General features: G+C 36.3%; 1 protein-coding gene across 2 annotated transcripts in view; it reads left to right on the plus strand.

Annotated features, from left to right (window-relative positions):
• Positions 1-16,853, plus strand: part of SMAD5 (SMAD family member 5) — a 45,299-nt gene that overhangs the window by 10,599 nt on the left and 17,847 nt on the right. The window contains exon 2 of one of the 2 annotated variants that reach the window (XM_008057574.2): positions 12,016-12,587. In XM_008057574.2, the coding sequence (XP_008055765.1) occupies positions 12,185-12,587 (403 nt within the window). In that variant the 5' untranslated portion in view covers positions 12,016-12,184. Of the gene's footprint in view, positions 1-12,015; positions 12,588-16,853 lie in introns of those variants that run through there. The other variant, XM_021712094.1, reaches the window with a different exon arrangement.

A 16,853-nucleotide genomic window follows, 5' to 3' on the forward strand; every position in this document is an offset into this window, starting at 1 on the left:
TCCACTCACCTCAGCCTCCCAAAGGCGCGGGATTACAGGCTGAGCCACCGAGCCCGGCTTAGTTAGTCTCTTACTTGATCAAGTGCAATTGCCATTCTTGCCTTCTTGAAATTCCTCTTTGAACATATCTTTCAGCTTAGAACTCTATGCTGCACATAGGATTACTTCTAGCAGTTTGACTCTGTAACCTTATGTTCACAGTCTTTTCCTGTTTGCCCTTCATTCTGTGGTGGTGCCATTCCCTTTTGCTTCACAAACTGGCTGATTGTCCCCTCTCAGCTTACCCTGCCTCATTTGTCTTAGTGGCACTTGCCTTTTTTTGTTCTTGTCCTTTCTTACCAAGTGGACTGTGAAGTACAAATGATTATATTTCTCTTTGGCATTCAGTATTTTGGTAGTTGCTCTCAAAATTTGTGCTAATATGATAAGCAGTTATCTACACCTCATCCTTAAGGTGTGTATTCACTTAGGTGCAGTGTGTTTGTGTTTGGGGGGAGGGTAGGGTGTCCAAACTAGGTGTTTTTGCACAGTTGCTAAGCCCCCTTCACTTTTTGTCTATTACTGGCTACTTGCAGCACAGTTAATTTCTTCTTAAACAGTCTTAAAGAACTATATAATTTTTTCACTTTTTTCTTCTCCCACTTTCCCATTACTTTGGTAAAATGAAATTGTTGGGTTTCATTTATTGTCATCTAAATAGAAATGCATTTGAAAGTGTTTGCTCGCTCAGATTTAATTGTATTCATTAATTCTATAGTAACACAAATTGTCCTGTATGTTTCCTAATGGGATTTTAGATTTTGGGGGATTCTCTGGTTTTCAAGCTAGAAGTAAAAATTCCCTGAAAAGTGTCTTGGGCACTGTTCAGTTTAGTTTGTATTTTTTCTTTTATTAAGTTGTTGGTTAGCTTATTATGAATTATTGTAATAAGACATGGCTTTTAGAGAAAAGGCTCAATTTGACGCTTAACATTCTAAAAGTTTGGTTTAATACGGCCTCAGTAAGAGCAAAAAAGAAAAAGCAGAATTTGTCTTCTATTCCTGATTATGTTATTGAAATAAGACTTTAACATTTATAAACAACTTTTGAAATAGCTTTTTATGGAGGTTTATTGCAAAAGAAAAGAACTTGATTTACATTCCTTGAAGCCTGCTGACTTTTTTGGTGTTCTTAGAAGCTAAATATATTACCTCTTAAAGATAATAAATAAATGTCATAATAGATAAATATTATTCCCAATGGTGTACTTTGGGTGTGTTAGGGACCTTAGGATGAGGGTGGCAAAGTGTAAAGAAGATCCATTCAGAAGCTCAAGTTTGTGTCTAGGGCATAGTCTTACATATTTGGACTTTCAAATGCATCTTCCCTTGACTCAGAACTCCAAAGCAAGCAAGCCCTAGAGCACCTGGAAGTACCAGAGATGCAAATTACATACTCTGTGCTAATTGGGTTCTCTCTGAGGCAGAAAGTTCATTCTGTTTAAGTCGTTTACCAAGCGTCTCCAAAACCAACACTAAGGAATGTAGAAGAAACTATGAGGAGTGCAGAAAGCGAGGCAAAAAAGAAGTCAAAGGAATGAGAGCAAAGATGGAGCTGAACAACAGATACTGGTGGGAAGTGATGGGGAACAACAGAAAGGACTTTGAGAGAGGAGAAAAGAAAAAGTTGCCATATTTCTTCTAAGCTGTACATTTTTTTCACCTCATAGCATCTATAAAATTGAGATATCTTGTTGTCAGTGGCATATGAGTATTGCTTTGAGCCAGGTGGTAGTTTTGATATAGTTGTCATAGGCTCTGCCTATGCTATTGTCATTTCATTCTGGTTAATGGGCATTGTTACAGTCTCATGTCGGGCAATTGCCATTTAAAATCTTTTCTTAGTTGTTGTTTTCAAATCTTCATTTGCATCCTTTGGGAAGATCACACAAGGACCAGTGTCAAAACGTGTAGCTTGGCTGTTAGTGGCTGGAAAACCAATCCTGAGCAGTATTGGAACCCTCTTCATACTTACAGTCTCAATGGCAGATGGACAATATTGTGAAAAAAATTTTTAAGCGATTAGAAAGCATTGTTCGGTAGGTTTGTTTGCAGCTTTTTCTTCCTTCACGGTTCATAAAGGAATAGTGTCTCTTAAAGGACATAACTTTATATATTTATTGAAATAAAGTAGTTTAACTTTATTTACATTCTCAACCTGATAGCAAAAATTTTCATTATTCTTACAGCGATAATAGTCACAGTTGCCCTATATTGAATATGCACTATGCACTGAGTTAAGTATTTATCTCATTTAGCAACTGTAGTTCCTCATCCTTATATATAAACTTTCATTTTGTGTCTTTGCACAAACTAGCTTTTATGCCTAAGATAAAGCTACTGTTTTCCTTCATCTTCCTCCCCAAAGGGTCATGCTCTGATTTTCTTTTAGCAACTTTTACATCTTTAGGGCCACTCCGTGCTCCACTGTGTATAGAGATAGATATGGGCACGTTTTAGTCATTCTATTAATTTGTAACTATTTAGAGTTAAGTTTCAGTTCTTTCGTATCTAGCTTACTGTCTTGCCTTTTGTAGGCCCTTAGTAAATATATTGTATAGGCTGGGTGTGGTGGCTCAAGCCTGTATTCCCAGCACATTGGGAGGCTGAGGTGAGGGGACTGCCTGAGCCCATGGTTTTGGGAGCAACCTGGGCAACTTGGCAAGACCTCATCTGTACAATAAATAAAAAAATTAGTCGAGTGTGGTGGCATGTACTTGTAGTTCCAGCTACTTGGAAGGCTGAGGCAGGGGGATCACCGAAGCCCAGTGGGTCAATGCTGGGGTGGCCGTGAGCATGCCACTGCACTCCAGCCTGGGTGATTGAGTGAGACTCCGACTCAAAAAAAAAAAATACACACACACACACACACACACACACACACACACACACACACACACACGTATACTTGTATGTTGTATAAATAAGACTCTAGGTCTGAGATTAGCACTGGTTGTATATATTTGTACCTCAGTAGACCCTGAATGCATTTAGAAAGGGAGTACACAGGGCCACAATTTAAGTGTCCAGTGATCAGTAATTTCTAAAAATTGCTGCAGTTACTGAATATAGCTTTTTGTGACTTTCTCTATTAGGATAAATGTAGAGATAATGTAGAAGAGTATTGTGGACTATCATGTGCACAGTCAGCTGATTTAATTGAAGATGGTGTTCTCATTGTTTCTAAACTCATTTAGTGAAAGGTAAAGGGGTATGAAAAATTGAATCAGCTTTTTTTTAATAAAGAGACTTATTAAATTAAACCTTTTGGTTACTGAAAACCTAAACATACTCTTACTTTCAAGGGTATTGCAAAATCACTTGTGGCTCATATAGTATACGCTAAAATGTGCAGATCAGAAAGTATATTATCTTATTTTTTTGTTTACATAATGAGAAGTTATTTCATAACCAAGGACTTATGTAAAGATAATAAAATAAATCTATTGTTATGTCCCAAGCTCTTTTATACTTTTATTTCAACTTGTGGACCAGGATGTTATTTTGAATATGTTATGTTCTACAGAAAAGATTATAGGAGAAAATGGAGCCATCATATGGGTACTATAAATAAGTTTCAATGTCAGTTTAACAATTTTATTTTTATTTTTTTGATTAATCTAGAAAATGATGTTAAATATTAAGGAATTAGATAAGTGAAATAGGGTTGGATCATTAAAGGTATTTAAAACAAACCTATATATTGGAGTGTAGGGAGGGCAAATGCTTGTGATGTTAAATGGAAAATGCAGAATATCAAGTAGTTCCATGGTATATTTCAATCGTGGTATATTTCAGTCTTCATAAGGAAGATTATATATATGCAGAGAAAAAAATTAAGGAAGTACGTGTGTCATATGTTAATGGTGTGATCATAGGTATGTTTTATAATTATGAAAAGCACATTTTTTTAAAGTAGTACATTGCCTTATTATTTCTTTTTCTTTTTCTTCTTTTTTTTTTTTTTGAGTTGGAGTCTCACTCTGTCACCCAGTCTGGAGTGCAGTAGCACACTCACGACTGACTACCCCAGCGTCCACCTACTGGGCTCCAGCGATCCTTCCGCTTCAGCTTTCCAAGTAGCCGGAACTACAAGTACACGCTACCACACCCAGCTAATTTTTTATTTATTGTAGGACGAGGTCTCGACAAGTTGCCTGGGCTGGTCTCCAACCGTGGGCTCAGGCAATCTACTTGCCTCTGCCTCCCAAAGTGCTGAGATTACAGACTGAGCCACTGAGCCCAGCCTGCTTGTTATTTCTGAGATAATTGTGTTCTAGTGATATCTCCAAAATGTCCTGATGATAATTAGAAAGTTTTTGGCATAAGACTGCCATAAAAAAATACAAATTTTTATACAGTGGTAATAAACATGTAGTTAGATCTTTCATTCCTACTGACTGATTCCTAACTCTAATGAGAGAAGACTGGGTTAAAGTTGATCAGTTGATGGGATATTTTGTATTAAGTGGTATAAAAAAATCATTGTGAAATTGAGCACTTTAAACTTCATTATTCTTGGTCTCTTAAGCTATATCATCTTATATCATGATATATTAATGATTTGGATAGTCTGGAGAAGACAGAGGAATATGAAGAACAGTAGAGAAGATCTTTAAGGGGAGAAAATTCCTTGGCAGGGGACTTTCTTTTTAGGAGGCAGTGTGTGCAGTGGTTAAGAGTGTGGGTTCTGGAGCTGAGCTGCTGAGGTTCAGTTTTTGGTTTTATTTCTTTCTATGTAGTTAAGCAAGTTACATTTAATTTCCCTTTGCCTGTTTTCTTATCTGTAATGCAAGAATAATGAAACTTACCTAATATGGCTGTTTTGAATGTAATGATTTTCAGTTTCTAAATGTAAGGTCCTTAACAGTGCTTGGCATAGTGAGTGCTCAATAAATGTTATTGGTTTTATTATTATTATTGCCATTATCAAAGGAATGTTATGATCCTTTGCTTAAGCAATTGAATTTTTAGAAAGGAAGCTATTGAAATCCTTGAAATACATGTAGCTATATTCTTTTAATAAAATTGACTGTCCACAGATCTACCTTTTTAAGTAACCTTTCAAGATCATTCATGCCATTTGTCTCTTTAGTCAGTAGCAATGCAGACCATGTTCTATGTCTTCTATAGAGGACCAGCACAATATAATAATAGAGGTTCATAATGGTAACTGAGTCATCAAGGAGAGCTGAACTATATTTAGGTCTTTGTGAACTAGTGATAATTGGTTCAGGAAGAAGGTTGTTTAAAGTGAAACCACTTAGAAGTGTAGACCAACATTTCATACTAGATAGTGAATTAATGGTCTCATTGGTATTTCATCTTTAAAAATGAAACCAGAATTTTGGGAAAACTTTGTTGTATTAATTGTGAACATGCATTTGTTGTTATAATGAACAAAGAATTAATTGACTGTGGATGAGTACACTTAATTGTTCTCACAAAATAATTTTGTAGCATGATATGAAATCCTTAAGTTTGACGTTTGTGACATTAGCATTAAGGAGATTTTTCAGGACAAAAATATTAATTAAAATGTGCATTCGTTTTCCCAAAGACCTCTTTTAATCCTTTGATAGTCATAATTCTCCTACCCTCCACAAAGAAGGGCTTGTTTACTGATTATTGCAAAAATGGTTGACTCCCCAAACTCAGTATTCTTTATCTATGCTTCAGGATTATGTCATATTACTTCCATAGGTCTTGGGGACAAACAGAACCTCAACAATGCTGCTACTTATGCTGCCTGTTAATGCCAAGAGTAATAAAGTCTGTGACCCAGGAATCTCATGTCCTTTGTCCACATCCAGGAAACAGTATGAATCTAACTTACTTGTAAGTAGGGTAAAATCAAATCCTAGACCATACCTACATTGTTTGCCATCATTTTTTAATTTTTTTTTGAGTTGGAGTCTCACTCTGTCGCCCAGACTGGAATGCAATGGCCGCTCCCGGCCACCGCAGCCTCGACCTGCTGGGCTCCGGTGATCCTTCTGCCTCAGCCTTCCAAGTAGCTGGAACTACAGGTGTGCGCTACCACGCCCGGCTAATTTTTTGGTTTATTGTAGAGATGAGGTCTTGCCTGCCCAGGCGGGTCTCGAACCCACGGGCTCAGGCAATCCACTCACCTCAGCCTCCCAAAGGCGCGGGATTACAGGCTAAGCCACTGAGCCATCATTTTTATAAACTTTGGAAATCTCATGGTTTGGTTTATAAGCCATTATGGTGAGGGAGATGCTTGTGAGAGAGGACTAATTTTATAAGTGATCAGTCACTGGGAAATTTTTAAAAATTGAAGGAATATAAAGTACACAAATCTTAAGCGAATATAGCTTAGTGAACTTTTCCGCTCATGTCATCATCACCCAAACCAAAATGTAGAAAATGACTAGCTCCCTAGAAGGCTTTCTCATGACCCCTCTGAGTACTATTCTGGCCTCTGATGCAATAGGTTAGTTTTGCCTGTTTTTGAATGTCATGTAGATGGAATGATACACTGTAATGTATAATCTTTCCTTCAGTATAATAGCTGTGAGATTGATGCATGTTTTATGTGAATTAGTTTGTTACATTTCATAGCATTAGTGGATATTGTCAAACAATTTTCCAAAGTGGCTGGGCTAATTTATATTCATGTCAGCAATATATGAGAGTTTTAGTTGTTCTGTGTCATCATGAGCACTTAATCTTTTTGTTTTTTAAGAAGTGTAGCCATTCCAGAAACCATGGAATGATACTCCACGCTAGTGGTTTTGGTTTTCTTTTTGTGTTTGTCTGATAACTAATGATGTAGCCCATTTTCCCATGTAATGGCTGTTTCCGTATCTTCTTTTGTGAAGTATCTGTTTAGATCTTTTGCCTATTTGTTAGTGAATTTTTGTGATGAATTTTGCTTGCGTTTATAACTTTGTAAGTTGAGACTTAGATATGTACTTGGGTAATTTGCACATGCCACTTTACCAGTGTGGAAAGTATGAAACATTTTTAGAAAGTATTCCACCAAATGTGTTTAAAATTTTTAATCATTCCATATTTAACCTTTACAGTCAGAGGCATCTCACACATAACTTATCAGCAGCTCGACCACAGTTTTTTACAAAATAATGAAAAACGAATCATTTCATATTAAACAGTATAGCATTAGAACCACTTGCTTTATTGTAATGATACTTGACTTATAATGGAATTTTGGACATTGTGAAACATATTTATGACAAAAAATCAAAATTTTACATCTTTTTCTAACATATGGTAATGTGTGAAGCAGTCACCAACATGCATTGCAGGTTCATTGATACATGTGCAATAATAATTTGTTTGATGTCTTCCACCTGGTGTTTTTCTGTTTTACCAAATAGTGCAGTCTGGTTTCTTTCTTTCTACATTGATACTATGTAATTTGTCCAATCTGCATAACTGTGAAAGCACTTCACACATTCTCTTTTTATGAAATACCAGCTGATATTTTAATATATCTCAGTATATATTCCATCTCTCTCTCTCTCTCTCTCTCTCTCTCTCTGTGCAATTTGAATGGAAAAATTCAAGGAAACATATTTCTGAAAAATTTGCACTGGTGTATAATCTATGTATAATCACCAGCAATTTCTTTATGTCCCCTGAGAGGGGACATCTGAATGGTTGCTAGGTTTACTCCCCTGAGAGGGGACATTCAAGTGCAAAGAGCTGCAGAATTGAGTGCAAGATTTGTGCCCTCTCTCTGTGCTAGTTTTAAGAAAATGTTAGTATTGAGTCTTAGGTTAATATGTCTGACACCCATTGTTTTTTTTGAAGCTGATTTCTTAAAGTTAAACTAATGGCATCCCCATTCACCAAAGTCACTGGCCTTTTTGTTCATATTCTCCTTAAACTCTTCTATATGTTTACTCCTCTGCAATACCATTTTAGCTAGTCCTAAGCTGTTTTTTTAACAATTCATAATCAGTATCTCTTTCTAGTCTTTCCTAACCATAAATGTTTCCTAATATTTAGGTGTTTACTTGCTATTCTTTTCACTTTTTTGAAAACCTAATTTTTCTTATTGTTTCAGCTCCTGTACAAAATCTTAAATCTGTTTCTCATCTTTACCTTGCTAAACTTGTATCTCTAGTCATGACCTTTTTCCAAAGGAGTTTATCATCATGTCTACTGACAAAGCTACCTTCTGAATGTCCTTAATTCTACTAGTGGAATTATTATCTTAGTCATATGAGTTTAAATAAGTTATCTCTAATTTTAAGGTACTGTTGATAGAATAATCAATGGTCATTTATTAAATACCTTTATAGTGTGTGGTATGGCACATGGAATAGTGCCAGGTGCTGAAGACTTCCTCATGGAAGGATTTTGTACTCCATTTGGGGAGTTGAGATATGTTCTTACTATTTTGTACTCCATTTGGGGAGTTGAGATATGTTCTTACTAATGTCTTATTAATTAATTTTTATAAATATTCAATGACCGTTGCCTCTTCAGCAAGGAGTGGTAAAGAAAGAGGATGGAGATGAGGTCATCATTAAGGATGATTAAGATTCATCTTCGATGACACAGATGGGCAGAATGGCAGGGATTTGTGGGGGGGGGTCATAAGGTATGTATAGTGGTACAGTGGTGGGTAAAGTTAAATCGGGTCTCGATCCAGCCAGTCTCTTAAGTCTTGACTCTTCTTCCTTCTGAATACGAATGATCATAATTCATGTTTGAATAGCATTCCTCAGTTTGTAAAGCATGTGTCAGATATACATAATTTATTATTTGAACATTTCAGTGACTAAGGAGCTATCATCTGTATTTTATAGAAAAGTTAACAGGCTTTGAAAGAGTGACACTAGTAAAGAACATAATCTAATTTCCCTTCTGTTTTCACTTTTCAACTTTTAAAAATTAAAAATACTGAATTTTGGGAGTTATGAAATATTCAAATATACAGAAAAGTAGAGAAAGTAAACATATCTGTATACCATGACAGATGATTTGCTGATACTTGTTTCAAATCTAGGTTTAAAAGATAATCACACAACTAAAATTTTTTTCCATCCTTTCTTCATCGTTTTTTTCCTGCTTACCACAGGCAAAAAAATTTCTATGAATATTTTTATTGTTTTATCTGTGGGTATTCATAAATAACATAATTCTTAAAGTTGTCTTATACTCTTAGAAAGGTTTGTGTAGTTTTGCAAATTGCTTTTTTCCTCACTCAGTCACTCACTCATTTATTTTATAAATAGGCAGTGTTCTAGATCCACGATATCTGGTGGTTGGGAGGGAAGATGAGAGTATCTGCCTACTAATTTTTCAGTAGGGGAAGACATATCACAAACAGATAAAATCAATATCAGGTTAGGCTAAGTATTGTAATAGAAAATTGAACAGGATTAGGGTTAGAGACTGTTGTGGGATGGGATGTAATGATATTTTAGATAAGATGGTCAGAATTAATTCCTCTTTCAGGAAATGACCTTCGAGCAAGTGAATTAATTGAGTGAGTTATGTTAAGTTCTGGAAAAGAATACCAGGGGAAGGAACATTAAGCACATAAGCTTGAGGTAGAAATGACCTTGGAATATTTTTAAAAAGAAAGAAGTTATGTGTGGTGAAGTGCAGAGTTAGCCAGGAGAGTGGCTATGAATGAGTTAGGAGGAGAAGCCATAGTCCAATTCATGTATGAATTCTAATCTTCAGGCTAGAATACTAGAATAGTATTCTAGAATACTATGAATTCTAGTCTTCAGGCTCCTCTCTTTTTGCCTCCCTCTTCCTTAGCATACCTCTCTGTTGCTATACACACACTCTCTCTCACATGTATACACTTCTATGTCTAGCCCTCATTATTATTCCAATGTTTGTGAATAAGATGTCAGTCAGTCAGGCCTATCGTCTCTCTAGCCTAGGAAATGCTCTGTTCATGTCTGCCTACATTTTGTGTGTGTGTGTGTGTGTGTCCCTTTGCCTTTGAAATTCCCCATGTCATCTCAGACAACCAAACCATGGTTTTTACTTTCTGACCCAGGTGGATTTTATCCTGCATCCTTGATGTAGATACAACTGTTGTTAGGCCTTCTTACAGTTTGTTTACTATATAACATTTTATACTCTCTGACTTGTTTCTGATAAAATACTTTCATTCTCTTTGTTATATTTTTCTAGTTTAATGTAACCAGTTTACTTGTCTGGCAAGAATTATCCTACATAGGTTGGGAAAAACAAGGAAGCATGGCATATCCATACATAAGGAGTATACTTTCACTTCCCTACACCCTTCCCCCACATGATTCTAGCATAGCAGACTGGATAGCAACTAGTAGTTGATCAGCACCCATTGCCACTTAGTAGGCCCTCAGAATATTTTGGAAGAATGAATCTGTTGACTCTTAAGATGAGACCTATTTGATATAAAGTTTTTAAAGTTTTTAAAGCTCCATCATGACTGTTCACAGTACTTGACACATAAGCAATCAATAATTATTTCTTGAGTTTAAGTCAGTTTTTCTTGATGTTATTATTTGCTTTATATTACTGTCTGGGTTTTAACTGAGCACATGCATTGTTTTATGGGAAGATACACCCCAGTCCAGAATAGTCTTGATGCTAAAATTTGCTTGAATGTCTCAAAAGCAGCGGTATAGCATTATTTGGTGATTTTAAGCACAAGAAAGGAAACACCTTTTGTTACTAACATCCTTTTTCTAGATATTATTCCTGCCATTTCACTAGCTGCTTGTCTGTAGTTGTCTGTGTAGTGATCTAAAAGGGAATTTTGCATACTCTCTTTATTTTTTAATTTAGAGATGGTATCTTGTTATCTTGCCCAGGCTGGACTCAAACTCTTAAGTTCAGGCAATCCTCCTGCCTTGGCCTCCCAAGTAGCTGGGACTACAGGTGTGTGCCATTTCATCCAGCGATTTTATCCACTCTTATCAGTGGAGTGCCAGTGCATATCACTTCCTCTTGTCATCATCACCAGGAGCTTTTTAATGGTGCAGAATGACAGTTTGCCTAGAACAGGTTCATTAATTAATATGCTTAAAGTAACACAGAAACCAGTATGAATTACAAAATTATAGACTGAGCCTTTTTGGGTTAAATTCTGAATTTATTCTCTTTAAATTTATTCAGTATAATTAGTTTTAAAAATAGATACTTGCCACTTTACTGACATTTATATGTGTTACTAATTTGAGGGCTTAGTACATCTTACACAACCTTTTTTTGTGTGTATGAGTTGGAGTCTCATTCCTTTGCCCAGGCTGGAGTGCAGTGGCGTGCACACTCACGGCCACCCTAGTGTCGACCTTCTGGGCTCCGGCGATCCTTCTGCCTCAGCCTTTCGTGTAGCTGGAACTACAGATGCGCACTACCACGCCCAGCTGTTTTTTTATTTTATTGTAGAGACGAGGTCTCGCCAGTTTGCCCGGACTGGTCTCGAACCCGTTGAGCTCAGGCAGTCCACTCGCCTTGGCCTCCCAGAGGGCTTGGATTACAGGACTGAGCCACCGAGCCCGGCCTATACAAAGTTTATGAACCATTTTAAGGAGAATAATGACCTTAGGAAAGAGCTAGGTTTCTCTTGGGACTTTAATTCAGATCAGGGCATAATCTTGCTCAAAACTGACATAGCATGTAACATGGATTTTAATAAGGAAAGATACTTCAAAATCTAATCTTAAAAGACCGTTTAAGCTTAGTGGCTTGACCAAAGGAAATAGAGTCCAGAGGCCTGTTTTCTGGGGTAATACATAGGAAGGTAGAACAACCTGGTTTTGTTTTTGGTTTTCATCTGGCAGCATCAGTGACTTTTTTGTTCATGTTATAAAGAAGGAAGTCAGTGGTCACAGAACTTTTAGAGAAAATTTTTGATTTTTGTTTACTTTGTAATGTTTTTCTGCTGTTATTTAAAAATAACATTTCAATTATATGATTTAAATATATATATAAATTGAATGATTTAAATTAGGATCCTTTCTTTCTCTTTTAGGACTTGAACAAATGAAAGAAGTATATGGCACTTGTGAAGATAAATGTCACTCCTCCCTTTTTAATTGGAACTTCCTTTTAGGACCTGTATATGACTTTTCACCTGTGATCTGTTCTTTCAGTAGCCACTGACTTTGAGTTACAGGAAGGTCTCTGAAGATCTGTATCAAATGACGTCAATGGCCAGCTTGTTTTCTTTTACTAGTCCAGCAGTAAAGCGATTGTTGGGCTGGAAGCAAGGTGATGAGGAGGAGAAATGGGCAGAAAAGGCAGTTGATGCTTTGGTAAAAAAGCTAAAAAAGAAAAAGGGTGCCATGGAGGAACTGGAGAAAGCCTTGAGCAGTCCAGGACAACCAAGCAAATGTGTCACTATTCCCAGATCTTTAGATGGACGCCTGCAGGTTTCTCACAGAAAAGGCTTACCCCATGTTATATATTGTCGTGTTTGGCGCTGGCCTGATTTGCAGAGTCATCATGAGTTAAAGCCATTGGATATTTGTGAATTTCCTTTTGGATCTAAGCAAAAAGAAGTTTGTATCAACCCATACCACTATAAGAGAGTGGAGAGTCCAGGTAGGTTTTACCCCCCTGAGAAGAATTTTTTTTAAAAGTCTCTTTTTCTGATTTGCATGTAACTAGCTTTAGTAATTAAAATATTTGCCTTGTATTTTCTTCTTAACGATTTTAATCTTGGAAGGAATATTGGATTTTGAATTTAGCTTTTTATATGTAGGTGATACAGTTCCCAAGTGACCTATTCTAATTTATTGTTCACTGTAAGTACACACATGTCCACTCTACCTTTCCTGTGGGAGACTTGTTTTTGTTTTATTTAAAGCCTAAGTTCCATGTGTGCACCGTAACCAATTCTTTTTTGTCTATTCAAGAACTTTGTCTCTACAGCTGTCATTCTTCTCTCCAGTATTATATTTTCCCTCTGTATCAGACTATTTCTGGCAGCATACAAGCATGCCATGATCCTCCTGTCCTAAAATAAAAGTTACAAAAGAATTCTGCTTTTGACCTCACTCACATGCTTGTACCCCCAATCTAGTGCACTGTTTCCACTGGTTCTTTTATAGAAATCACCATTTTTATTATCTCCACATCTTTATTTGTTGTTCTTTGTTGTCATCTCTCTAGTTAGTCTTTCTTTCCTGCCATTTAACTTGTCAAGATCACTAGTGACTGCCTTCTCATAGATTGAGGGGTAATTTCTTAGTCTTCATCTTATTTGCTCTCTCAACATCATTTGCTATAGTAGATCTTCTTTCACTCAAAGCTTTTTCTCTATTTCTAAGACAGTATACTCCCCTCTTTCCCTTACTGGCTGTGCTTGCTCTCTCTTTACTGGCTTATTTTCCTGTTTTCACAGGATTCAGTCCTTGGATCTTTTTTCTGTCTGTATATTTTTTTATGTGCTGTCATGATGTCAGAGGTCTTAAAATCATCTATAAGCTAATACATTTTGAACTTCAAAGTCAACTTCTTTCTTGAATTTTAGACTTGTCTCTTGATTGTCTATTAAACATGACAAATGTAATATGTTTAAGCAGAGCTTCTGATTTTTTTCCCCCACTAAATCAGTTTTTTCTTAAGTTTTCCCTATTGAAGTAAATGGCAGTAGCATTCATGTAATTGCGAATTCCCTAAACCTCAAGGAGGTCATCTTTTTCGCACTTAAGTCCTATATTTGAGATATGAGCAAATGCTATTTGCTATACCTTCAGACTGTATCTCAGTACTATTACCAGTCACCATTTCTAGCACCACTACTTTAGTACAGACCATCATCATCTCTTGTTTTAAGGAGTCTCCTTATTGGTTTCTTTTCCTCTCTTTTTCCTCCAACCTATTGTGTTTTCTATACAGCAGCTAGAGTGATCTTTTAAAAACAAATCAAATCATGACAGTCCCCACTGAAAACAGTTTAAAGGCTTTCCATCACACTGAGACAGAGAAGACTCGACATGACCTATCCTCAGACTTCCTCTCTCCCTTGAACCTGCCACACTCCTGTGTACAGGCTTTAAGTCTTGCTGTTTCCTCTACTTACTCTCCCTCCAGGATCTTTTCATTACACACTTTCTCACTCCATTTAGTCCTTGCTCAAATATCCCCGTCACTAGTTGACTCTATTTTATTTATTTTGTTTACTAATTGTCATGAGTAGGGCCTTCCTTTGTCTCCTTCATTACTGTGTTGCCAGTGCCTAGAATAGTGCTATAACCTGGCATTTAGGAAGTGTGCTCAGTAATTATTTTTTTGTAATGAATGAATTGTTTAAGCTGAGATAACTAGCTGAATGTATTAGTCATCTACTGCTGCATGACAAATTACCACAAACTTAGTGGCTTAATGCAGCACACAGTTTATTACCTCACAGTTTATTTGGGTCAGGAGTTCAGTCATTTGCAAGGCTATATAATCAAAGTGTTAGTTAGGGATGGGGTCTTATCAGAACCTCATTTGGGGAAGGATCTGCTTCCCAGCTCATGTGATTGTTGACAGAATTCAATTGCTTATAGGCTGTTGTTGTGTTCTTGCTGGTTGTTAGCTGGAGACTGCCTTCATGCAACATAGCCTTCTTAGATAGTTCACATTCATGGCAGCTTCTTCAAAGCCAGTAAGGAAGAGTGATCTTCTTGCAAGAATGGCATTCTATTTTTATGAAATGTAATCACATACATACTGTCATCTTTGCCATATTCTGTTAGTTAGATGCAAGTTACAGGTCATACTTGTACTCAGAGAGAGGGGATTACCTTTGGCTTAGATATCGGGTGGCCACCTTAGAGTCTGTCTGCCCTACTGGATTTCACATAGCGATGATAATCCCAGTATGGTAAAAAGACTGTGAGAATAGCATTGAATGTGGAGACTAGCAAAAAGGATAACAGTGATTGTGCTGTCTGGGAAAGTTCAATAAGAACTTTAGAGTGATATTTGACAGTTGATATGAGATGATTTTTGATTTCTTATTGAGTCCAAGGAGAGCAGTAGCTTAAAGGAATTGATGAGGAAAGGAAGATGTGAAGATTTAACAGAGAAGTATAGTCTGAAAAACTCCTAAGCTGGATATTTGCTATGAGTAAGTCTGCAGATAAACAAGATATTTTTACATATTCAAGGAATCAAAAAGTTTTATCTTCCTCACCGTTTCTTAGGATTCTAATAAAGGATGAGGTCCAGAAAATGGAATCTAAAAGGTAGGAAGTGGAAGTCTGAGGACTTCAGATTTGTAGGAGACTTAAGTAGTAACCAGTATGGGTTGGAGCAAAAGATAGAGGTTTCAGGGGAAAACATGGAGTCAATAAATTATTTGATTATTTGTGGCATCTGAAAAATAGTAATGATAGGCATTTGACAGATCTGTTGGAATTCTGGAAATATTACTGGTATGTACTTAAAATTAAGCATATGAAGGAACAAGACAATATAATACAAGCACTGTTCAAAAAAATACAATCACAGTACACTTGGCTCAGTAATGAATAATATTTGTATATACAATGTAAATACTGGATGTTGATCTAGCCAAAATTTTATATGTAACTTTGTTGTGGGGGAATTGAAGTGGGATTAAATAATATAAAGCTGCCTCCTTTGTCATAAGAACAAATCTACAAATAATGTCTTGATAAACCAGTAATGGCATTATAGGCATATTATTTAGCAATAAAGTAAATGTTATAAGAAAAAAGATTTTAAGTGTCTTATCTATGGCAACAGTATTGGAGGGGACTAGAAATTGTGGTTTTTGTTATAATCTTTTATAGCATCTATCTTTTTTAACTGTCCACATAATATTTTGAGTGAATGTAAAATGATTCTTAAAGAATCATGTGCATAGATAATATACAAGTAAGAGAGAAGTGAGTGATTTTAGTTATGCCTCTTAAAGTAAAGAAATTCTTACTGAACTGAATTCCTAAGTAGTAATTTCACTAAGTCAGATTGCTAACCTGCTAAACATAGAAATTCTTGCTAATACTTTATTTACTTTTCAGTGGCAGCTGCCCTATCATTCTATAAGGGGGACAGCAGTTGTTAATACACACAACAATTGTAGTCAGATGTTAATCACATGTTTACAGCATTAATTCAGTAGTCTAAAAGAAACAACAAACAATACAGATACTGCCTTATAGAGCCTCTGATTCATTGTGTATCTCCCTACCTCACAGAGGTGAAGTATGACCTAGGTAACTTAAAAACAAACTGATTTTGTTGATGCTGAATGAATGGTATCAGAAGCAGACCGAGACATTTCCTAAGTGAAATATCATTGACACATATAGGAAAATTGTAAATGAGATGAATTGTTATAATAAATGTTTGAAGAGTCAGGTTTGTTTCAGTTTCCTGTAGAGAAAAATAATCAGATATCCGAATGTGATTGATTACTTGGGTCTTTAGAGAAAGTGAACATTTGAATAAAGTTAAATTATCTTTAAAAATTATATCTATTAAAATATTTACATCTTGTGTATATTTTCATTATGTCCATATTTAGAAGGTTGATTTTGATTGATGGTTAACAACTAGGAAATGTTACTATTTTCAGTAGGGAAAGCTTAAGAACATAAAATTTGAGATCTTTCAAACTAAGAAAAATAAGTGTTAAAAATTGGAAATGTGAGCCGGGCTCAGTGGCTCAGCCTGTAATCCCGCGCCTTTGGGAGGCTGAGGTGAGTGGATTGCCTGAACCCGTGGGTTCGAGACCCGCCTGGGCAGAGAGACCTCATCTCTACAATAAATAAAAAAATCAGCTGGGCGTGGTAGCGCACGCCTGTAATTCCAGCTACTCGGAAGGCTGAGGCGGAAGGATCACCGGAA

The sequence above is a fragment of the Carlito syrichta genome, unplaced genomic scaffold (assembly GCF_000164805.1).
Source record: "Carlito syrichta isolate Samal-C Ts95f unplaced genomic scaffold, Tarsius_syrichta-2.0.1 Scaffold303061, whole genome shotgun sequence".
Taxonomy (NCBI): Eukaryota; Metazoa; Chordata; class Mammalia; order Primates; family Tarsiidae; genus Carlito; species Carlito syrichta.